Source organism: Chanos chanos, chromosome 4 (genome assembly GCF_902362185.1).
Source record: "Chanos chanos chromosome 4, fChaCha1.1, whole genome shotgun sequence".
NCBI lineage: Eukaryota > Metazoa > Chordata > Actinopteri > Gonorynchiformes > Chanidae > Chanos > Chanos chanos.
Genome location: NC_044498.1, coordinates 38164517 through 38189154, shown reverse-complemented (window position 1 = coordinate 38189154; position 24638 = coordinate 38164517). Strand labels below are relative to the sequence as shown.

Here is a 24638-nt window from a genome sequence, read left to right as displayed (position 1 = left end):
TATGCATTTCACTCTAAGACTGTCAGATATATCCTAAGCTCTTTGAAGTACATAAATAATAATTCTCTCTTACTCTGGCATGTGACTCAAAGCATCGAGCCAATTAAATTGATTGAATGTCTGACTTTATTTGTACTTACAGTACATACTGCTGGAATTGGAACTATGACTTACTCTACAGAAAAGCAGAACAGACAGACTTCCTGTCCCTTCTCTTAAATTGAATGTAGAGCTTCTGTTTAGGAGAATGGTGATGTTTTGTGTCTCAAGTTTGATTTTTTTTTTTTTTTTTTAAAGAAAATCGCGCTAATAATATATGAGAAACCAAATTTTGTGGCACATGATAGACATTTTTTTTTTCCAAAAATCTTTTTTTCCCCCCAAAATGTTTTTCCTGATTTTGCTAACCATTTTGCCCAATTACCTGTTATCTCTCATAAGTACACCCCTCACACAGCTACATGGTTGAGGTGAGTTAGCACACACATGCCACCAATCCAGTACTTGGAAGAAAACACAGTAAGCACAAAACTACAAATGCCCCTGGCTGTCAGTGATCCCTGATAGGCAGTAAGAGCGAGAGTGACCCCTGCTATTACACCCCATTGTATTCCTTCCCTTGGACTCCTGGCCACTGTTGGCAAGAATCTGAATTTTGAATCCTACGCACATGAAGTACCTTTGCACTGCATGACAATGTCTGTTATGAATGTGCCAATTTGTACTCCCTCACTTCATTTTCATCTATAGCCGTGATTATGTTGTGTTTTTTTTTTTTTTTTTTACTAAATTGGCGTGTTGAAATGCTCATGTTTTGCGTTTGTATTTCTCTTGGCAGGACGTGCTCCACCCAGAAACACCATGGTGGATCTGAACAGTGGAAACATTGACGTTCCTCCTAACATGACCAGCTGGTCCAGCTTCCACAACGGCGTGGCCGCAGGCCTTAAGATAGCCCCAGCCTCTCAGGTGGAATCTGCCTGGATTGCCTACAACAAACCAAAGAATGCTGAGCTGGCCAATGAGTACGCAGGATTCCTTATGGCGCTGGGCCTCAACGGCCATCTCACCAAACTGGCCACACTCAACATTCATGACTACCTGACCAAGGTGAGTTGTCAGACCGCTGTGCTCTCACTGTGCTTAGAAGAGCGACCAAACCTGCACTTAATTACATTAGCAAAGGCAGTTGACATGAGGAGTCATCTAATGATCACCTTACCTTTCCCTGTGTACTGTAATTCATCTAGAACTCGACAAGTGAAAATGGCTAATATGTCATGGACAGCCGGAATGTAATGGAAACCTTTTTTTTTGTTGTTGTTGTTTTTTGTAAACCTCGAAGTCTAAGAGGGCAAACTCATTTTATCTTCCGGGATTTCAGGTTCTAGCAAAACAACTGTGGATTCTTGCAAGATCGCATAATCAGAACAGTGAATTTCTTTGAAAATTGAATTAATATTTTTTGTTCAATGTCACGAAACACCATCTGCAATATTTTGCCATATTTCAGTCACAAAAAGAACGTTATGAGAGAATAGTGATGTAAAATGTAGTTTTGTTAAGCAAAGCTGAAAGTACCTTGAAGCACATTCAAATTAGCGTGGTTTATGCGTGTATGCCATTTGAGGTTATGATATGTGCCTGTCCTTCCCTCACCAAAGGATTCTAATGAATAGGAGGGGAATACACAGGAGTCCCTTTTTCACACTCTGAGACTTCTGCCTCAGCTCGGTTTCCTTGAGTTTCTCTTTCTCTATTGTCTTCATTTCTACTATATTGAACAGTAAAGATTGCACTTTGGGTTTGCAGAACACAGGTTTGGACCTCACTCTCATCCTGTTGTTTTTCTCACATGAAAGGCGACCGTAGAGTGCAGTTTCACTATGACGTTTCTAGGGCCATGACGCGCAGTGAACTTTCTCATTTCCAGTCAAGCTCTGCTGTCGATACTCTCTGTGGTCTTTGAAACATATCTATAATCTTTAACATCTCCACCAAACTAGCTTATTTACTACCTTATGTTCCCTCTGCCTCAATAGAGCTGTGGCCACACTTTCTAGTCTCATTCTTCTCAGACACGACGCAAATACAACTTTACTGAGAAGCTTAAGGAAAAACATCCTGTTTAACCTACAAATACGAAATGAATGAACTGAGAAAATCAGTTTCATTGCTGCGCAGTCCCCTTATCACGTATTTTACACGTGTTCTGTCACATTGTACTGTCAAGTTGCTCCTATAAGCTCATTCAAACCCCCCCCAGCAGAAGATACAGGCTCTTCCTACAGCCACAGTTGGCGCATGTGCAAGATAAAGAAGAGTATCAATAAGAGGAGCAAACTTTTTTTTTTTTTTGCTCTTTTCATTTACGAGTATTAGCACCATCTGCTTTACAATAAAACATTTAAAGAACAGAGCAGCAGGTCCAAATGATTAAGATGTTACTTTATGTGTAAATATTTAGGCTGCTTATAAATCAGTCAATATTAAGCACTTATTTTAAACACTGATTTTAAGAGATTCACCTTTTTCTTCCTACTCCCCTCAGTTAAAGCAAATGTGTGTGTATGTATGTGAGCCTTCTGTAATTAAAACTGAGATGGTGTGTGTGTGTGTGTGTGTGTGTGTGTGTGTAGGGGCATGAGATGACGAGCATCGGACTGCTGCTTGGTGTGTCTGCCGCCAAGCTGGGTACCATGGACATGTCAATCACTCGGTTGCTAAGCATCCACATTCCTGCACTCCTCCCTCCTACCTCCACAGAGCTGGATGTGCCCCATAGTGTACAGGTGGCAGCTGTGGTGGGCATTGGGCTGGTGTATCAGGGTACAGGACACCGGCACAATGCAGAGGTCCTGCTGGCAGAAATTGGTCAGTTTCATTTTGTGCTTACAGTTCGATGATGACGATGACTCAGATGTGTTAATCCTCTAATTAGCATGTGTTACTGAAAAATGTGACAGTTGAACAGAGAAGTTCTAATGCGAGAGAGTTTATATTCAGAGCTGTAGTATGTAGGTGTTAAAAATACTGTTTAAATGCATGCGTTTGCACATTTGTGCAGAAATCATAACTCTCTGTGTGTGTGTGTGTGTGTGTGTGTGTGTGTGTGTGTGTGTGTGTGTGTGTGTGTGTGTAGGTCGACCTCCAGGTCCTGAAATGGAGTATTGTACAGACAGGGAGTCGTACTCCCTGGCAGCTGGGCTGGCACTGGGCATGGTTTGCCTGGGGGTGAGTGTGAAGGACTTTAAAGGACTGTTCCAAGTTAAACGTCCTCCCACAGGAACAGACACCTGCAAACACTTATCAACATTAAGGCCTGTATATCTCCCTCAAGGTCCTCTGGCCTACAACAGTCGGTTTGTTGTCCTTTATGCTGTGAGACTGACAGTGTACACATTTTTTCACACCCTTTTATCTGGTATTCTAAAATATTTTATTATACGGTTTTATACTGAAGGATCAGACACAGATTACACTTAAGCAGATTTGTGAGAGTCATTGAGTGACTGAGCCTGTCACCGTCTAGATAAGCATGATGTATATCAACATATCAGCTTTTTCCCCGCTGCTGAATGTTGTCTGTCCTGCTACTAAGGTAGCAACCAGGGTACATTTATAATTAAATTCCTAATGTGAGGTGTGGAAAGAAAATCTCACACTACACCCAATGACTCACCAAAGTTAAAAAAAAACAAAACATGTCTGTTGGTATGGAGTTAAGGCACGCTGTGAAGTGAATGATTTTTTCATTTTCTTTCTTTTTTTTCTTAAGTTCCAGAGGTTTTGTGTTGAGGTTATGTGCATTATGACTATGGTATGCGCTGTGTGAACCAACTGAGATAAATTCCCACGCTTATTTTATTCGTTTTTCTCTACAGCACGGCAGTAACCTTATTGGCATGTCTGACCTCAACGTGCCTGAACAGCTCTACCAGTATATGGTGGGGGGGCATCGCCGCACCCATGCTGGTATCAACAGAGAGAAACACAAATCTCCTAGCTACCAGATAAAGGTACACACCAAAGAAAAACAAAAATTAAACAAAAGATGACTTTGGTCGTAGAAACTCTCATGTTACTGCGGTCACCCTTGACTTTTCTGCCTTATAAAAGTTTTATAGTAGGAGAACTTTGACAGCTTGTATGAAGTAGTGGAAATACTGACGTCTTAGTATGGGCCTGATGAAGGTGTAACACCTTCGTAAGACTTTTTAAGAGGAGTGAATCATACCCAGACATGGTGTCTACAGTAAATTATAACCATGTGTCTTTTTTTTTGATCCAACCTCAGGAGGGCGACACAATTAACGTAGATGTGACCTGTCCTGGTGCCACGCTGGCACTTGCCATGATCTACCTGAAGACCAACAACAGGTGTGTCTCGCCTCAGCCCCTCCCTCTCTTTAACTCGGTCTCTCACTTTTTTACCCCTCCGAAAATGGTTTTCTCAGATGGACTGAAACTCCGCAATGGGCTGTAAATGCCATCCAGCCCATGGGAATATCAGAGTCTCATTTTGACAAGGAGAGTCTACCCTTTAAAGAAGAAAAAAAAAGCCCCTCTTACTCCTGTATTCCGTCTGCTCAGAGCAGAGCGTGTAAATGAAACCACAGATGAAGACATGCTGGAAATTCTCTTTTTTTACTTGATAAGTGTGTGTAGCTCAAGCTGATATTCACACCTCTGTCTCACACCCTCCAGGTCGATTGCTGATTGGCTGAAGGCCCCAGACACCATGTTCCTGCTGGACTTCATCAAACCTGAATTTTTGCTTCTTAGAGTGAGTGCAGGCAATGAATGATACTTAGATACGAAGGTTTCTAATGACAGGGTTTTCCTTAAAAATTTAACCACAGGCCCTTTTTATGGAATTTAGCCACATTATCTGTTGTATATTTGCAAAATTTCCGCGTTCAGGCTGGTCACTCTCTGAACTTGAGGACTCCTGCTGTACAACTGTCTGCAGGATATGAGCCTTAGAATGTCACACCGTGTTTCTATGTATTTGACTGATCATTTCTTCTGTGTTTGGGGTCATTCTAGACACTTGCCAGGTGCCTTATTATGTGGGATGAAATTCTGCCCAACTCAGAGTGGATAGACAGCAATGTGCCACAGGTACCGAAGCATCCGTTCCAAATGTACAAATACATTTCATGCACTTAACATAGAAACTCAAACCTGAGCTTTTGCCAAAGGATGTTCTATTTCTGTCAAACTGAGGGTGTGGACATTGTGTATTTTGGACTCTGTGTGTTTGAATTTTAGCTTTTTTCCCCATGTTTTTGCTGTAAAGTTTCCAGTATTTTTGCAGTTAAAGCAATGCTAAGTTGTGGAGTTTGACCGTTTTTTGTATGAAGTTGTCTCTTTGGTTTGAAAACACTCTCATGGAGCCCAGAGTGGTATTCTATCACTGAAGTCTGGTGGTTTTAATTGGTTTTTGTGTTATGAAACTTATTTGCTGTCTGTTTACCTGCTCGCAAAGGAAGTTGCCACAAATGAGGAAATTAGTTACAGATTCCTAATGCTTATCTCAGATTAATTGCATCCCCTACCTCCTGTAAGCACATTTATTAGATTTTTCTCATAATGAGATTGCATAAATAACAAATAATTACATTCGAAAAAAAATACCATTTTGTCTTCAGATTATTCAAGAGAACATCAGACATCAGGAAGAGATTCCAGTGTCAGAGGACCTGAACATGGAGACATTGACGTAAGTGCCAGCTCCCTTAGGTAAAGTTTAAGACTGGTGATCTACCTCATGTTAAATGAATGGACTGATGAGAAAAAAAATGCTAATTCCTTTTTTGACAATTAAAATCACATAAGCCCCCCCCCCCCCCCCCCCCAACCACACACGCACTCGTGCACATACACACACACACACACACACACACACACGCATACATTTGTCTTTCACAACTCAGTTTGTAGCACAGGCAGAACTTTGCTTGTGACAGTTGTTCAGTTAACAGTTGAGAATTGAAAATGTGCCGTGATGTTTTCAGATGTGCTTTGTTTCAGAGAAGACCTTTGGTACAGTTCTGATGACTGTGTTGTTCTCTGTTCCCTCAGTCAGGCTCATGAGTACATTATTGCCGGAGCCTGCATGGCTGTGGGATTCCGATTTGCTGGCTCTGCAAATTCAGATGCTTTTGACTGTCTGGTAGGAGAAACTATATGGTGCTTACTTAGACTTTCAGTTCAGTTATAGTGACTGGTCAAGTTAACTTTTTTTTCATTTATGTATTGATGTTGTTATTTTCACAGTATAAAATTGCAAGAACGTTCATGGTGTGCCTGACGTCATCAACACCCAATGTTGTAAGTTGAGATTCTGCTAAAAAAAAAAAAAAAAAAAAAAAAAAAAAGAAGGGAAACAAACAACAATGGCAAACTAAAAAAAAACCCCAGAGATGTGCAGTTTCACATTCCTGCAATTTATTATGCCACAGCTGGCCCTCTTTATGTTTTTGTGTCTCTGGTACGAGCGTCTGTGTCTGTGGTGCTGTTTATGTGTGAGTGTGGATTTGCATTTGTGTTTTGGTAAAGAGTGAGCGTTTATGTGCTTTAGCGTGTCTTTGTTGAAAGGTGCGTGAGGGGGTGACTGTTTTTTATGAGTGGGCACTTTGATGTGCACGCTTCTTTGAGACTGTTAAGCGTATGCATGTGTGTGTGTGTTTTAGAAGGTGTGTATTGTTGTGTATGTTTCAGACAGGACACTATAACCTGCAGACATGTTTGAGCATGGTGCTGTTAGCTCTCTCCATGGTGATGGCCGGCTCAGGGAACCTTAAGGTACTGCAGCTCTGTCGACTGCTTCATAAACGCACCAGTGGAGAGATGAACTATGGTTTCCACATGGCCCATCACATGGCACTTGGCCTGCTCTTCCTGGGAGGGGGAAGGTCAGTGTTCAGCACATGTGTTCTAATGGTTTTTTTTTCTGTTGTTTTTTTTTTTTTTTAACCATTGCGGAATATGGAGCACAGTACACTGACTTACTTTGATTTAACCCAGGAAGCCCTCTAACACCAGAGGATGTCTCTCTCTTTACAGTGGGTGTGTGGAAAATTATTCATCAACAGACAAAATAACTCTACACTGAATCTGAAAAACATTCCCCAGACCAAACTTAACACAATAAAATCTAAACTCTGTTACAATCTAACCTCATAGACTCCACAGTTTACTCATATTGCATACTTTTGTGATATAGTCATGGGCTGGTGAGTAGTATTTCTGCTATATTACTATTATTTTCATTATTAATATTATTTTTAACTGGTGAAAAGCTCTTCTGGGAACACAGTGTACTGAGTGTCTGTAATCTAATCCAGGAGAAGCCTTCTAACACCAGCAGATGTTGTCTGAAATAGCAGTCACTGCCTACATCAGCAACAAGAGACAAATTTCGATTTCAGACGCAGTCTCATATTTGGGGTTGGAATGAGTGACTCAGTGCTCTGTCATCATGTGAATCTTTTAGTTCAGAATTTCTTTCTCTCTATGCACCCTCATAAACACGCCAACATTTTCTGTTCACCTCTCTCTGTCTTTCCCCTCCTGGCTCCTGTTAGACTGTGTGTGCATGACAATGAGTCTATCTTTCTCTCTCTGTGAGTTTTAATGGGGGAGGTCATTCAAGTTATTTGCCTGAAATTCACAATATGCAACAGTGAGCTTTGTTCCAGGAATTGCGATTTTTCTGTTATTTGTCATGCCACTAAGGTTAGTGTTTATGGAATAACTGAAATTGTGTGACAAATACAAAATATAGGACATTCTTGTCATGTGGGAACTGGTCCTGTGGTTGCTGAAGCTTTGTGTTAAGTGTCAGCATTTACGGGTACTTGAGCTGACGGTTTGAAAGAGGTTTAGTTGAGACCTGACTGGGTCAAACCTTATGACAAGAGCCTCTTTTAATGAACAATGGCCTCAGCTCAGTCAAATACACACTTAAACACTCAGATACTGTTATTTATAAGTGAGCCATTCAGTAGCACCAGTGATGTCATTAAACATAAGAAGACCAATTTAAACTATGTGTCATTTGCCTCCAACAAGCACCGTTTTGGAATGTTTGTGAATATTCGCCAACTATTGTTTTCATTGTTTAAATGCCCTGTTTTTTGTTTTGTGTTTTTGTTTTTAACATTCCCTTTTCACTTATTTGCGTTGTCAAAAAATATAATGCGTCACCTTGAAGCATTGGCTAATTGAGTGTCTTTTTTTAAAATTTGATTTAATGTTGATTTTAAGAATTGCACTGCTTGTGTTTTCACAGATACACTCTCAGCACCTCAAACTCTGCCATAGCTGCTCTTCTCTGTGCTCTCTATCCCCATTTCCCTGCACACAGCACAGACAACAGGTGAGACTTCACACCCTGTGACTTCTCTCACAATGCATGCCAGAGCTTTTTAATCACCCATGGTGGTAATGATGGAAATAATAACAGTTTCTAGCTCTCATTTTATGAAGCAATTACAGAGAGAAGTGTTTCACTGCTGTGGGGCGTTAACAGTTTGGAGTGGTGACTCTAGATGCCACGTTACTCTCTATTACATTGAGTGGTTCTTATCTTACATCCTTGTGACACAGGAGTGTGTTACCTGAGAAGTATGTGTGTGCGCGCGTGCGCGTGTTTCTTACCTCTCCGCAGGTATCACCTACAAGCTTTGCGTCACCTGGCCGTGCTGGCGGCCGAGCCACGTCTGCTTGTTCCCGTGGACGTGGACTCACTCAAACCCTGCTACGCCCTGCTTGACGTGACCTACAAGGTACAGACTACACCCTCCTGCCCATCTGTATCTGAGCATTCATTTGAAAGAAGTGGTTTGAGGTTTTAGAGTTGACCTGTGACTGTCATTTTGTGCGTCATAAACAGTCACATCAGAATGACTCATTCCGTTCTGTTGTGTTATCTTTTTTTTTTTTGTTTTGTTTTGTTTTTAATCCTACCTGTGGTTATTTCGCGCTGGGCTGCTACACTGCTCAGCGTGATGGTCGAGTGTTTCCCTAATGGTAAACATTGTCAAGGACTGCTGAAGGTTGGCAGTTGGGTTCTGTCACTCCTTACTGTCAGGCATGTCTCTTTTCAATTAGCTCAAGCAGACAAAGCAAAGAGACACACTGTTCACATCAATTACAAAGACGTCACCCCCTGCGTGTGCACATACAGAACCACACACAGACACACACACACATACATACACACAATATGTCTATGCTTTACCTCATTATTCGCTTTGTCCTTTCTCTGGTCTGTGTGCGTGTGTGCGTGTGTGTGTGAGTGTGTGAGGCTGCATTGAGATAATCAGTGTGCATATGTTGGTTTTTATTAGGGTACGCAGTGGTATGAGGAGACGACTGTGGAGATGATGGCTCCAACCCTGTTGCCTGAACTTCACCTCCTCAAAGAGGTATGAGAAAAAAGACTCCATAAAGAATATAGATAAGGCAATACACCTTTCCATAGAAACGTTTCCTTCTGGTGAACAAGAAACTTTAAATAAGATAAGGGTGTAAAACATTCGTAGCCTTGTGTGTGGTTATACAGAGGTTTCATTCAGGGGTTCTTTTGAATTGTCATTGACTTTTATGCAGATTGCTGATAATCTCAAATCCCACTGTTTGCAGATCAAAGTAAAAGGCCCTCGGTACTGGGAACTCACCATTGACATAAGCAAAGGAACCCAGCACTTCCAGTAAGCCTAAAACCACAAGACCATCAAGACAGCATGTGTGTGTGTGTGGGCCCGCGTGTGTGTGTGTGCAGACAGTTTGCACACGAAAGATGTCAGACTTAACTCCATGTCCATTCTCTTATATTGATTTATGCATTTGATTGGTTTAAGACAGTACATGTGTATGTACAAGGGTAAGTCCTTAACATGCTGTGTGTTTGTTCCAGATCTATTCTCTCCAGGGATGGAGTCCTGTACGTGAAGCTGCGCTCGGGCCAGCTGCCTTACAAAGATGACCCCAGGGGATGGAAGAGTCTGCTGGCTCCAAGTGTCAACAACAGAAACCCTGAAGTCCGGACCTTCAAGGTCTGTCTGAATTTACAATAAATATTGAAATACAGTCACGGTTCAAATAGGTTGATGAAGGTAAATATTTACTGAGCCTAGTGCTGCTGGTAACTCAAATCCTGTTCCCAAGGATTCTAGTAAAGTCAGACAGATGGAAGGTAACATTTTACTGTTGTTTGTTAAGGATAAGAAAGGTTAACAATACGGAGAAATACAATGCAACACATTGTACGCTCTCCAGAGCTCATAAACAGAGGGATGCTAGAGTAAAATGAGAGGTCAAGCTGTTATCTCTTTCTCTACCTTTTTCTCTCTCTTGTCCACACAGCCTGAGGCCATCTCTACCTTCACCTCAGACCCTGCCTTGATTTCTTTTGCCGAGTATTTCTGCAAAGCGTCTGATAACATGAAACACGTACGTTCCTCGACAAACTAGGTTACGTTGAAGCTGTGGATTAAAACAAACCCTCAAAGAGCTGAAGTCTGATTTAACAAACAATGTTCATAGATGTAGCAATTTAATTAACAGAAGCAGTAACTTAATTTAAATAAAGCGCTAGCCGCAGTTCCAGCTGTTTGCCATGTCGTGGCTGCTGTTTACTTTTTCAAAACGTACACATGGAAATAAATATCTGATGTGGTTTTCATAAATATTGGTTTCCATGTTACTCCTGTAATGACTTTATTGTTGACTTACAAGAACCTGGCTAATAATGACCTGTTTTCATGCGTTTTGACTTTGATATGAAATTGCAGGACAGAAGTCTTTTTTTGTGTGTGTAATCTCCCCTTTTCATCCATGTAAATCTCGCGGTTCTTTTTTCTCCCGTGTAAATCTCACTGGGTCTTTTTCTCCTGTGTAAATCTCACTGGGTCTTTTTTGCCCCTGCAGAAGCAGGAGACCCTGTCCTTGTTCTCTTCCATTTTGTATGAATGTGTGACACAGGAAAACCCTGAGATGCTACCCACACACATATCAATTGATCAGGTCAGCAGCATCAATCTCATTTCTTCAAAGCACTGTCAATATCATCATCCATGTATGTCGTTACATATGTGTACCTTTTTCCGTTGCATACGTATGTATTTTTGGCTTTATTCCTGTGTGTGTGTGTGTGTGTGTGTGTGTGTGTGTGTGTGTGTGTGTGTGCAGGCTGTGAAGCAGCTGGACCGGGGTGAGATGAGTGAGACGTTTGCTCTTTGGCAGATGAAACTGGTCTTGGAGCTGTGTGAGAGCCGTGTGCTACAGCATAGACTTAGCCACACCCACAGAAAGAGGCGGGGCCTGCTGCTCAGCTCCGAATTCCTGCCCGTCATGAAGAGCTCGGCCGACAGCGCCCTCGACCGCTGGCTCTGTGGTAAGCGGCACCAGGAGGCCTGTCGGCCCAAAAATGTGTTGGCCCTCTCCGTTTCTAAGCGAATATAACGAGTCTCATATATATATAACAAGGTTTACAGAGTTACCTGATATGCTATTAAGTGATGATTTCATTCTGGTATGAAAGTATGAAGGAGAAGTAGGTCCAGAGAGAGCACTGGATTTCTGATCATGATCTGTTCCTCAATTAAATCATAATGATAGATAAAGACAGTTTTATGTAACTAAAGCACAGGCAAGGAAGGAAGGAAGAAGTGTTGCTGTATAAGAATGGAAGGGGTTACAAAAGGTTTACGAAAGGCTTGGGCTTCTGTCAGTCCACAGACAAGCAGGTAGTTCACAAATGGAAGAAATTCAGCACCATTTCTACTCGTTCTATGAGTGGTCGACCTACAAAGGTCAGTGCAGGGTCATGGCACACAGTCCTCAGACAGGTGTCAGAGAACCCTCGGGTGTCAGCTAAGGATCTGCAGGTATCTCTCACACTTTATAGCATCTGTGTTCATGAATCTTACCATAGGACAGTGGTGTTCATGGGAGGTTACCATGGATGAAACTACTGCTCCCCAAAAAAAACATTGCTGCCCATCTTAAGTTTGCTAAAGACCACCTGGATGTTCCACAGCACTACTAGAACAGTGTTCTGTAGGCAGCTGAGACTGAAGTTGAAATTGGTATATGTACACAGTGTTGTTTGGAGAAAACAAAACAGTGCATACCATGACCAAAACTTCATCCTAACTGTGACACATGGTGGAGGCAGTATAATGGTGTGCGACCACTCTGCTGCCTTGGAGCCTGTGGATGACTTGCAGTCACTGAGAAACCAATAAGTACCAAGTTATATCAGATCATTCTGCTGTACGACGTCAGGGTGTCTATCTGTGATCTAAAACTCAAAAAAGAAAAGAAAAAAAAGTTGGGTTGTGTAACATGACAGTAATCCAGAATAAGGCGGAAATCAACAACTGAGTTCCTCAAACAAGAAATTCCTTGTTTCAGTGAAGTAAGAGTCCTGACCTAAGTCCCACTGAAATTCTTTGACGTGATCTGAAGCATGTGCCTGAAGCAAGACATCCCAGAAAATATACAAGAATTTGGACAGTTTTGTTAAGAGGAAAGGGCCAGAATAGCTCTTATAACAGCTGTGTAGGTCTGATGAGCAGCCATGAAAAATGTTTGGTTGTGGTTAAGAAGTTGAGGTCATTACCAATACAGGAAATTGTACTAGTTACTAAATACGAGGGTTCACGTGCTTTTTCAGTTGATGACCTTGATCGTTTAAACCATTTGTTCAATAAAGAGATGGCAATGTAATAGCCTGTATGTGTTGTTAGGGAAATATGACTGTCTTTATTTATGATTATAACTTAGATGAACATCAGATGATATTTTAGGGGCTATTTATGCAGAAATCTATATTGCTCCTAAGGGCTCACAAATATTTTCTCAAAACAGTATGTTGGGAGGAAGTGAGGGACTGGTTAGGTTTAGCCTCTATTGACCGTTCTTTACTCTGAACATTTCTTATGTCATAAATCACTAATACTACACATACACAGTATCATGACATCTGGATGGAAAATAAAACCTTGGCTGTCAATGCTATAATTGAAAAAAACGTTTGCTAAATGAAGTTAGTGTTTTAACAAACTCTTCCCCGTCTTTAGAGAACAGTCATGTGCTACAGGCGTATATGAGTGGTCAGCCTTTGGATGAGGATGTTGACACCAACCTGCTGGCCTGTTTCCTGGTCTACCACTCCATTCCCTGCCTCAGGAAAATGCTCGCAGCTGACCTGGAAGGTACAGGTCCTACTGTATTATCATGTCATTTTGCTCTCGCCTCTGTACATCTGTGTGTCTGTGGGGTTTTCCTTTTGGAATCGCTCTGTACTCTATCATTTGCTGTGGTCTCCCATCTTTGTGCTGTGCTCTCTTATAAACAAACAGAACTCAATTTCAGTTCACTCACTTAGGGAATTAATTGAGAATCAGTTTGCTTTTGATAAACCAAGCATGACTTTCATGTCTTTTTTTTTTATTTTGCCTGAGGGCCTTTATGATTATACAACTTTACTTGTATTCTGTGGACAGTTAGGAGTTGAGTTCCTCCCTTCTAATTGAACTGCTGAAAAGAACTGTCTTAAAAAAATAAATTGGGGAAAAGACCGACTTGAGGCGGTGCTGGTTAGCTTATCGCACATCTTTCATGTTGGAATGTTTGCCTCCCCCACACTCTCTCTCTCTCTCTCTCTCTCTCTCATTGACTCATATGGTTTCTCTCATCGGCACATCTGTTCTCCCATTCCAGGAAGTCTTTCATTCCCAGAGCTCCTATTGAAGTTCAGTCAGCTGGGCGTTCCTGTGCGAGCTCTGCTGCGGCTGAGTCCGTTACTGCTGGGCAGAGGCAGCGCTGAGGCTGGCCAGTCTGCCCTCTGACGCACGATCCCCTGTAAACTCACACAGGTCTCTGACTTCACCACCTCTGGCCCTCACATGCCCACTCAACTAACTCCGTCATTATATTGTGTACATTTTTTTTTATCTCTGTTTGTATGTATGATAATGCAGTAAATTTAAAACAAATGAAAACATTCATAAAATGTGTGTTGTGTTGTGTTGTGGGTTTTTTTTGTAAACCGTCTAAATTTTGAAGGTAGTATGAATTGAAGGCAGCAGAAAGTCTGCCACGTCGCTCTCTCCCTCTCTCTCTCTTCTCTCCCTCTCTCTCTCTCTCTGTTTACTGTGGCTTCACAAATAAACACCAGGGGAACATTCCAGAGCAAATGAAAAACATTCCACAGCAAATAACACACCACACACAGACACACACACACCACTTGTATTTCATCTAATTTGAATAGCCTTTTTTACTTTGTTTAAAATAGCTCTCACCACAACATGTTTTGAATACCTGTGTTACTTCTGTAGTATAACTAACTTTGTTCTCTGAGAAAGTCAAAGTTCTACTGATACCTTCTGCATTTTCTTAAAAAATAATTGCCATTTCGGATTATATAGATTTTGAGAGCGATAGAGATTTGAACTGTGCTCCTGCCCCTAATTTTCACTCATTGGCATGTGTCCTGTGGCCTTCTCTCTCTCTCTCTCTCTCTCTCTCTCTCTCTCTCTTTCTCTCTGTCTGCACATACACTTCCTTTAGTTGGTAAGGTGTGTGTCTCTTCTGAAGGCAGAACTGGCATGGGCTAGTCATAGAGTATGTTTATTCAGGAAGCCCACACCATTCATGTAACTGAAATGTGGCTTTGACAAACATGTCAGAAGGATATGTCCTAATTACTCTGTGTTCTGATGCTGAGGGTGTCAGTGATTGAATCTCTTAGCATGACTTTAAACCACTGCTGAGGGACCTTTCTAATGAAATGAGATTAGAGTTCTTTGGTCATTATGTAATCCCGCAGTGTCCAGCCATGCTGTGAAAGTCATGAAATAAATGGCATTTTATGCGAGGTTTCAGATATTTTAGTCTCTTCGAACCATTGGACATCATGAACTACTCAAGATTTATTGTGATGTGTTTGGAATGTTGTGCGTGGTAAGAATTATGTTGATTCTCAAATTACAGCGTGTGTGTGTACAGGGGTGCGGGGATTCCTTCCCATGCTAAAGAAATTTTGCTTTGTGTTTTGTACTTTCTCACGTAGGCAGCTGAAATCAAAACTGTCCCCTCTCTACGTATATGGAAAATCAGAAGAAATATATTTTACCCTTTCTTCGTAGTTTAGAAAACAAGTCATACGTCTCTTGGTGCCTTCTTACACAGAGTTGAAGAACTATTGAACCCTTCAGGCTGACCGACTAGCTGTGTAATCCAGGAAGGGAAGTCTCTATATTAGCCAACACTGTGTGGAATGTGAACTATGATGTTGTGCAACTCGTGTTAACCAGATAGTGATGGTTAGAGACGAACAAGGACTAAAAAAAGTCCCATTGTTTCTGATGAGTTTGTAGTCTCATTGCCAGTGTTCCCCCTTATCAATCTTTATGTGAACCATCCATTTCATAAATTTGCGTGCAAACTGGGATTTTTAATGCTCATCAGATATAAACAGGTAGGTAAACCAAATTCTAAACTGTTGTTCGTGAAACATTTCTGAGGTCTGCCTTGACTTTGCAGTGTGTAGTCGTGTGTCACAATGGGGTGTCGGTCTTTTATATGAAGATTAGGCCTAAAACTTGTCCTTAACCCTCTGAAATAGAATGGCTATACTATCTTTACACTAATCTGTCTCAGAACAGCACGTGTGGTTTCAGTAATGCATATATTTACTGACAGAAGTCAAGTGATACCTGACTAAAATGTGCACCAGATTTTGCCATAGGTACAGCCAGTGAAATTGGTGCAAAATCATCAGTCACAAGTCAGGCCTGTCAGATATGCCCAAGAATGTGGTCAGATTATTAAAGCCTATATCATCATTAGAGAATTTCAACCCCCCCCCCCCCCCCCCCCCCGCCCCTTGCCCGTTCATGGTGGCAGGCATGTGTCCCTGATTTTCTTGTATGATTTATTATAATGTATAGTGTTGTTCTGTTTACAATATTGAGGACACAAAGTGGAAGTATATTTAAGCATTCTCATACTGCAAGATTTAATGTAGTGTCATGCTTTTCTGTTTAACGTCTCAAAGTTTCACAGCTGTTGACTAGTACAGTTTTTCACAATCTGTTACACTTTTCTGTTCACTACAATTCTGTTCCTGTGGGCGTGTGCTCTGCTATCAGTATCTGGAGCATGTCAAAACAAGCTTACAAAGGAGGGTGTACACAGTCACTGTGAGAACTGCCATACACACACCCTTCTAACAACAACAACAAAAAATTTCCCACGGTTGTCCAGTTCAGCAGATGTGGTGTCAGGCAGGAGTTAATGCTCAAAATCTTTCCTGTATATTCATAATTCATACATAATCACATGTAGCCAGAGAGATCCAACAATTCTTCCCCTCTTTCATTCAGTGACAATGGTGGGTTAAATTAAAGTTTGACTGTTTTACCTCCTATTGCTTTCATATGGTTGACCATGCTGAAAGACACGGAAAGTTTAAATCAATGGCAGAAGAATGTCAAGGCGTTGACCGCTTGTGAGCGAAACTATTCATTCACAACCACAGTGGATTTGAACCGTTGAGGCAATTGACTGTAGAAGTGGGTGTGACCAACTGCGCTGAGTTCTGGAGAAAGTCGCAGTTCTGACTCTGCTTTGCCATGAATGACTCAAATCCAGAACACGCACAAAACACCAATTCACAGAAAAAGAAGAGGAAGAAGATTAGACAGAGTCCAGTGTTTGTTCCATGGGCAGTGGGTATGGTGTCTGCAAAGAAAGTTAAAATTAATTCTGTCTAACTCTACACTGAAGTTTGCAGCCTCAAGACCAAGGTCCACACACACACCAGAATTATCGGTAAGTTGTGTTTTTACGCCGAACACGTAGAAGACGTAAAATGACAAGATGTAAAATGACTTGTGTGTATGACACATTTTATTCTCCTTTCCATTCTATCTTCATTAGCGCATTTCAAGATGCAAACTGTTTTTGGAAAGGTAAGCTGCGCTGTTGTAAAGTGCCTTGCAACTACCAAATGCCTAACGATATCGTCACTCATTTTAACTGTTTTCAAGGAACCATCTAAATACAGTAATTACAAATTAAATGTTACATTTGATTTATCATATTCTTTTAACTAATTCTATTGTAAAATTGAATGGCATAGCAAAATTTTGAGAGCGCCTTACAAATGTATCAGAAGTAACTCCTGGGGTATTTGGGCTAAATTGTGCTCATTGGGCGGTTGATGAAGATTAGAGGAAGTGTGCGGTAGAACTAAAAGATAGCGTGTCAAACTTCCTGTTCCTCTTTTCTGTTTCAAAAAGATACAACCCTAAACCATTCAGTATATGCTGTACTGTTGGCCTGTCTATATTTAGCCTATTACAGTGTAGGAATAATATGTCAGGATTTCCAGTAATTCTGCCAAGGTTGTCATCTGGCCAATAAGCATTCTTCTTGGTGCTGCCCTATCATTTAAAAAGGCTGAAGTTTCCCTGTTGGAACGGGGCCTTCTGTGGTTAGTGTCGAGTCACGTAGTGACTAGTCTCATTTTTCTGCGTCACACACTAGATAAGGAGGTGTGACCAACATAACCTGTCAATGCAGCATTTGCACGTCTTGTTTCTGGGGAAAAAAATGTGTGCGCTACGCATCGCAACTTCCCTCAGCGTGAAAACCTACGCGGCATATGGTGATACTATTGGTCAGTTTCTAATGTGCGCATAATACGCCCGCCTCTCATAAGGATGTTTTAAGTTTTCTTACCAACTCGCTTTTCCTCTTCTGCTTCTTCAACTTCTTCTTTTAAACAAATCCCGGTTTTATGCAATTAGCTCTCTCTCTCTCTCTCTCTCTCTCTCACACATATCTTTTTTTTTTATAAAGATATAAGACAATGATAAACATTTTAAAAATCTGTGTACCTCTCCCTCTCTTTTTTCTCTCTTTTTTCTCCATTTTTTGCGTTTCAATTAGAATCTAGTGCGCAAGACTTCCTCTCTCTCCATTCATGTGGTTTATTCTCGCGAAAGGCGGGCAACTTTTGTGATTATATGAATAGGACGGTGATTTCCAGCAACCTCCCTACCAAGGGAAATCAAACGTGATCTTCATTGACAGCAAACGAAGGGGGAGAAAACCAAACTAACACATGAACAACCGCTGTTATAATGTTTCCCATGAGTAATAGTTATAACCATAGGTTTCTTTTCTATTGAAATGATAATATTCTTCATGCATCTTTGAACACTGATAAATGTAGGGACAAGTAAACACTATTTTGAATAGCCGTGCACACATTCAAATGTGTCAGGGCCTAAAACTGCCTCCTAGTCCACTTTCAGTCAGTCACCTCTGGTTTCCAGTAAAACTTGCTATTGTTGGCCTCAGAGTAGCGGAAGTGGTGGTAATGAAACTCGCATTCATAAAAAAAGACTCATTCTAAAACAGCAGAATTCATTGTTCTGTTTCAGCTTTGCTTGAAATGACTGAACATATTCTGTATTATGCACCTCTATGAAATGTTTTACTTTGGTATTGTATTAAGGACAAAGTATAAGCAAATCTCTGAAAATATAAACGTTATGACAGAAACTGCCCTTCCACAGTGGTCCTGGACTCATTTTGAGAGTAAAATCAGTCTCTCGGGAGGCTGTGACGTGTGATGCACAATCCGCGTGGGCCTGAAGAAAACCTACTCTGTTTCAGAACGGAGACACAAAGACCATACATGTTTCGTAATGAATCCTCGTGTATTTACAATATGCAGTGAAACAACTTTAGTAACATACATATTTTCATTTGTGTGGCTGTTAAATTAAGTTAGCGACAGTGCTTACTGCGATCATTTTTATCAGTTCACAGTGTAGAATCATACCTGGAGACAACGGAAGAACCTGTGCCAGTATTGCTTATTTTCACGCTTTAGTTTACTGATGAAGTTATAGTCTTCCACATGTTTTGAGTTTTTAAAAATGTAAAAAAATCTTTACACACGTCATATTCAAACAGTGGCAAGCATCCTTAAGTAGTCCTTCTTTTCCTTAGATTATACTGCCCTCTCGTGGACATCGAACGAACAGCTCACATATCCTAGCGACAATGTTTCAGTAATTTGTGTTTACCGTCAAAATTCTCACATGTTTACATATGTTTCACAATTAATTTCTCATGGGCTTTTAATGTGAAAAAAATAAGAAATGGATTATTATAATCATTCAGTTCTACGTGTGGATAACGCGTACTCTTGAATGAGGCTTATTTGAGTGACAGTTTATACCTTAAGGTGGCAGTATTTTCGCTGAAAACTGCGGCCTCAAGGTAATTGGCACCTAAATTACTCCAGAACAAACGATCCACATTCTAAATCTTTCTGAGTAATCTGAGTAATTTAAGTAGCTGAAAGGCAGGTCTACAAAAATTTCTTATAGAATTATAATCTTTAACTGTAAAACTAACCTTTTTGGCTCTGTGTTAGTACCTTAAAAGTTACCTTATTCTGGGAATATTGGTGTGCTTCGTTTATAACAATGTTATTATGAAGTCAGTGTCTTAACTTACTGTCTGAACACAGTGACTAAACTGTCTGTAAATACTGTCTGTAATTTAAAAAAAAAAAAATTATACACACTCTCTGACATTCTCAAAAGCATTTTTAGGCGTTAGCTTAATGCTCCTCCTCAAATGTCAAGGAACTACAATACACCATTTCTTCCCTCCTGAAAAGGCTTAATTTCATATGTGATTTTATACTACACATATCTACTGAGTAGTTAAAAAAAGCAATGAACCTTTAGGACGTCCCTCTCACTCTCTCTACTCTTTCATTGATTTACTTGCTCACGCAGTTACTGAGACTGTTGCTCCCATCAGCTTTCCGTGGGAAATTACTGAGTCACACTATCGCTCCCAACAATAAGAAACTTACAGCAAATCAACACAAGCACTCATAAATCAATCACGGTCTCTTAAAAAAAGGCGTGTGTCCATATGACCTTTGTGTGAAAAAAATGCCTGAGTCTTTGGGCTCTTTAAAACGAATATTGATTGGCTCATGAAATCCCCTGACAATGAGACAGTGCTTTGCAAATGACCATTGGACCAGAGAAGAGAGAGAAAGAGAGTCAAGCACCAGTGAGTGGCTCTTGAGTTTCTCTGTTCCCTGTGAAGATGTAATGTGAGGATATTGATTGGTGTTTTTGTATGGTAAGAGGCGACATTCAGTGAGAATGCACCTGGGCTCCTTTCTCACAGGCTCTTTACAACTGTGAAGATGGACCCAGCTGTGTGTGGGTGTGTGTGTGGGTGTTTGTGTGTACAGGCATACGCATGAGCCTGTAATGTAACACCGCTGTCTTGGATTAACAGAACAGAACTAACTTGAATTGACTCTCCGGTAATTTCTAAGACACCCAGGCCTAGTTAGGTAGCAGTTTTATTTATATGAATTCTTGCATACACACGTCAGATGGTTTGCACACAGCTGACTATATTTTACCCCAGACAGCTGTCAGGTAGTGACAAACTCTCCTTGCTATAACCTGTGTCTCTGATATGAGTAAATCAAAGTCCATATTGTTTCTGATCTTTTAAGCTTTGCTTTGTGATTCAGATGATGCCCTCTTTTGTGGGGCTGCTGAAGAGAACCCCCATCAACTCAGTGGTTTGGCTTCTTAAGCTTCACATTCAAAATGCCTCTGTTTTTGTACAAAAACAAAACAAGTATAACAGCTATTGAAATCTGACAGGTGGGAGGAACAGAGAAGGAGAATGGTATCGTAATCGTGTTTTTTTGAACTGTAGAAAGAATGACATATCACATCTGCGAAAAAGTAGTGGGTGTTGTAACATAAACATTAGTTGACGTGTAATGCACAGCTTTCCGCTCAATCTTTTACACAGCTGCACTGGCACCTCTAACACAATGCCTTTTTTTTAAATTGTAATTCTGTTATTGTCTGAGTATGTAAAAGAGTAGTGGTTAGTATAGATTAAGTGTGGTTTGTGGCTGTGTTTTCTCAGGTGGGTATGTTTTGGTATTGAAAATATTTTGAATTAGACTACAGCATTGTGTCTCTCCCCTTCTGAAACTAAAAACTAGTCTAAGTTCTCATGCACGGTGGCCCTGTTCAGTTCTTAGAGAAAAGGCCTTCTTGCCTGTAGCATCTGTGTCTACACCTCATGAATTATCTGAATGTGTTCTCCTGTGTGTTTCATGTGAACCAAAACGAGTGAGAGACAGAAGGATGTTGGAGACATGCAGAGTCTCGCCTGAATGAATAATCAAACACAGGACAATATTCTCACTGACTGAGTTAGACCTCAGAGGCAGCCATGTTGGGACAGGCAGACAAAGAGAAGCCTGTTTCTTAGTGTGCCCTGAGTCAGCTCTCTCTCTCTCTCTCTCTCTCTCTCTCTCTCACTCTGTCTCTAAGTGACTCACAGGTAACAGCATGCTTCTGCTGAGTGAGTTGAGGGCTTATTAGACCTACTGTCTTTTTTTTTCTTTCTTTACCCCCACCCCAACCCCCCACATCAGTGCTCTAACTGGCAACTAGACCTAGCTGTAGATTAAATCTTCAAACTACCGCTCTCAGGAAGTTCAAGATCCCCGGGTTAGAAGGTAGTGTGGACATCTTTCAGCATGGTTTGTCACATGACTCTGACTCATTTCCCTTCCAATAAGTGATCTTCTGTCTACTATGTGACCAGAATACTGTATTTGCGGTAATATCTTATGTTATTTGGTATGGTCATGTCACAGATCAACTTACGGCGACACCCCAGAGTTTTAGAAAGGCAGTGCGTACGTTGTTTAACATGAAAACAAATACCAGATCATTAAATCTATTTCATCTTTATTCATATTGAGTAAAATTAATTATGTGAAATAAAATTGATTATGGTCAGTTTTTTTTTTTAAATCACAGTTGTCGTACGTTTATTTGCGAAAACACAGCATGCTTTGAATGTCTGTCGATATTTTGCATGTTTACCGCATGTCTGAGCGCACTAATATGACTTTTTCATCGCAAATGTTCACCTAAACTGACCCCTGTTTGCTGATATGAGTGCTATGTGAAACTGAAACAGAGAGGATGGGATCTCTAAGTAGCGATATTCACAAGTGCCAAGCAAAAAAGAAAGAGAGTGGAGTGGGAGGAGGAGCAGCATTGCTATGACTCACCACGTACAGTAGTTGGTTGCTACATCTGAGCTTTAGTTTGGAGAGTAGGGTCACAACAAAGCCTTACTATTCATCATGCTAGATGTATAGCATCATTTATAGATCTGTTAGTGTATTTTAGGCAGATACTTTTCCATTTTGGTGAACGCATCCGGAAAAAAACAAGAATTTTTCGGCAATTTAAATGACATTTTTTTTTCAACCAGCTCAGAGGTGTCTGATAAATTGGAACTAACTCAGTGGTGCTTTGGGATATGTAGTGCTTGATGTTTAAGCAAAACCAGAGAGAATATTCAAGGGCACTGTACACACATGGTAGAAATCTGAAGAAATATTGAGGCCCGCGCTCTAATATTACATAAATGTACACAAAATATGCTTTTATATGACCACAAAGGCATGCTGGTCTCTGATAAGACTACTAAAACAGCTGTTTAGGGGGGTATACAGGTCTACTATGGGACTGTTGTTCTGTAGGTTGCATCCAGCAGAACTATTTTAACTCCATCTGTTCATTTAACAGTGCATATGCTTCTGTGAAATGTCTCTCAACGTCAAGAAAGCCTTGGTTATCTAAACAGGCCTGTCTCGGTGACTTTAGCAGCCCTAAGTAGAGATTAGCGCTTTAGCAAGCTAACCATATTACCAATATACGTATATTCAAACCTCTTCTATTGCTGATAGTCATGAGACTTAACCATTGGACCTCAGCCCCACTGCTTCACCCAAGGGAAGCAGTTGAAGGGAATTTTATTTTCCCATGGACTGTTTTCCCATGACCTTTGACTAGACTTGCCCCAGAGACTACTTGAGCTGATGGCTTTTAGTAAGGATATGATTTTTTAAGAGAAGTATCTTGAAAGTAACTTCAGAATAGTGTCCTTCGAGAGACCATTGTAGGCACACAAACACACACACACACACACAAATATATTTTTACATATATTCAGTTGCTTCTCTCTGCCCATCTGCCTATCCTTTGTCCATGTAGCCCTCCCATGTAGTTGTGTGGGAACCTGACCAGTCATCTGTAAAGTTATGACAGGCATGTGGGAAGAGGAAATGGTGGTTTGGTGAGTCAGCGCGTCATGAGTCGTTCCGTTCCGTTAGCCTTTGCCTCTCTTTAGCTCTTTGAGTCATCTGGATCCCTGTGGTCCTGTGTGTGTGTGTGTATGTGTGTGTGTGTGTGTGTTTGTGTGTGTGTGTGTGTTCGTGTGTGTGTGTGTGACGTTCACCATCATGCGGGGGAAGCAAGTTTGCTCTGTTTCTACTTAGAACTCTGAAACTGGTCCATTTCTAAATGTTTTCCATTGTTCTATGCAACTATGTGCTTGTCGCTTCAAGGGGAAAAAGCAGTTAATGGTAAGTCAATACAGAATCATTGCTGTTTGAATGCTGTATGGTTCTGTCAGAGGGTTCTGGCATAAAGCTATGGCCCTGAGGAGGAAAGTGTATAGTATGTGTTGTATATTGAGAATGCTGTTGAGGAATGGACTGGGAACTGCATTTGATTACATTGTACTTGGCCTGTAAATGGAGTGTGATGAGTGTATGGACTTTGAATGGTAAGGCATGAATGCTGTTATGAGGTTAGTTGAAGGGTAGTTAAGAATGTTGTTTTAAGTGTGTTTAACTTTAGACCGATAATTCATGGGTTTTAGCAGTGATATGTCTCTGATATTTTTTTTTAGTCACAGTCAAATTTTTTTTATTAAGCTTGTATTCCAAGAAATGGCAGAATTCTGAACTACAACTTTAAATTTCTGGATAGCATTACCTAGGACACGCAAAGTGTGTATTCTAAATGTGTCAGGATGAAATGAGAGGTGCTTTGACTATGCTGTTATTTAAAATTCATAATCTGCAGTCACACACCAATTCATGTCGTTATAATGTGACTGGTATGACTACTACTCGTCTAAGCTGGTAAATGTAGTCATTTGTATACAGCAACTGACTTCCCTAAAGTAACCAATTCATTTCATCTATCCATTTGTGTGGGCTCCATAATAAGTGGTTTATTTAAGTTTATCATTTTAGTCGGAATATCCAGCCTTTAAGCTTCCTTTTCGAATGAATGGAAACTGAAAGCATCCAGGTCAGTTTCTGAATATCATAAAAGAAATAATTCTGTTTGTCAGCGAAGATGTAGTTTGTTTGTATGATGCTTGCCCAGTTTTGTTCCTATGTCTGTTTTGTTTTTTTAGGTGGGTTGTGTGTGGTATTGGATCCTAAAATATTCCCTAATTTGTCTCTGAGCCAGTAGAAGCATGTAGAGGGAATGCTGAGGGAATCCAAGAGGAGTCCAGTACTTTGTTGTGATAAATAAACAGACTTCAGCTTTGAAACGCTAGATTTTTCAGTGGACCCACCCTAATTTATAATGGTGATTTTTATAGTTTGGGAAAGGAAAAACTAAGTGTTTCTATATTTTATTTCTGTTGTTGGT

General features: G+C 40.7%; 1 protein-coding gene across 1 annotated transcript in view; it reads left to right on the top strand.

Moving 5' to 3' along the window:
* Positions 1-13868, top strand: part of anapc1 (anaphase promoting complex subunit 1) — a 30749-nt gene extending 16881 nt beyond the window's left edge. The window contains exons 27-47 of the mRNA XM_030772300.1: positions 839-1110; positions 2640-2874; positions 3143-3234; positions 3885-4019; positions 4298-4380; positions 4708-4786; positions 5050-5124; positions 5655-5725; positions 6088-6178; positions 6283-6336; positions 6727-6920; positions 8300-8386; positions 8678-8795; positions 9360-9437; positions 9655-9722; positions 9929-10067; positions 10378-10464; positions 10942-11037; positions 11203-11407; positions 13098-13232; positions 13741-13868. Coding sequence (XP_030628160.1) covers positions 839-1110; positions 2640-2874; positions 3143-3234; positions 3885-4019; positions 4298-4380; positions 4708-4786; positions 5050-5124; positions 5655-5725; positions 6088-6178; positions 6283-6336; positions 6727-6920; positions 8300-8386; positions 8678-8795; positions 9360-9437; positions 9655-9722; positions 9929-10067; positions 10378-10464; positions 10942-11037; positions 11203-11407; positions 13098-13232; positions 13741-13868 — 2522 coding nt within the window. The remainder of the gene's footprint in view (positions 1-838; positions 1111-2639; positions 2875-3142; positions 3235-3884; positions 4020-4297; positions 4381-4707; positions 4787-5049; positions 5125-5654; positions 5726-6087; positions 6179-6282; positions 6337-6726; positions 6921-8299; positions 8387-8677; positions 8796-9359; positions 9438-9654; positions 9723-9928; positions 10068-10377; positions 10465-10941; positions 11038-11202; positions 11408-13097; positions 13233-13740) is intronic.
* The last annotated feature ends 10770 nt before the right edge of the window (positions 13869-24638 follow it).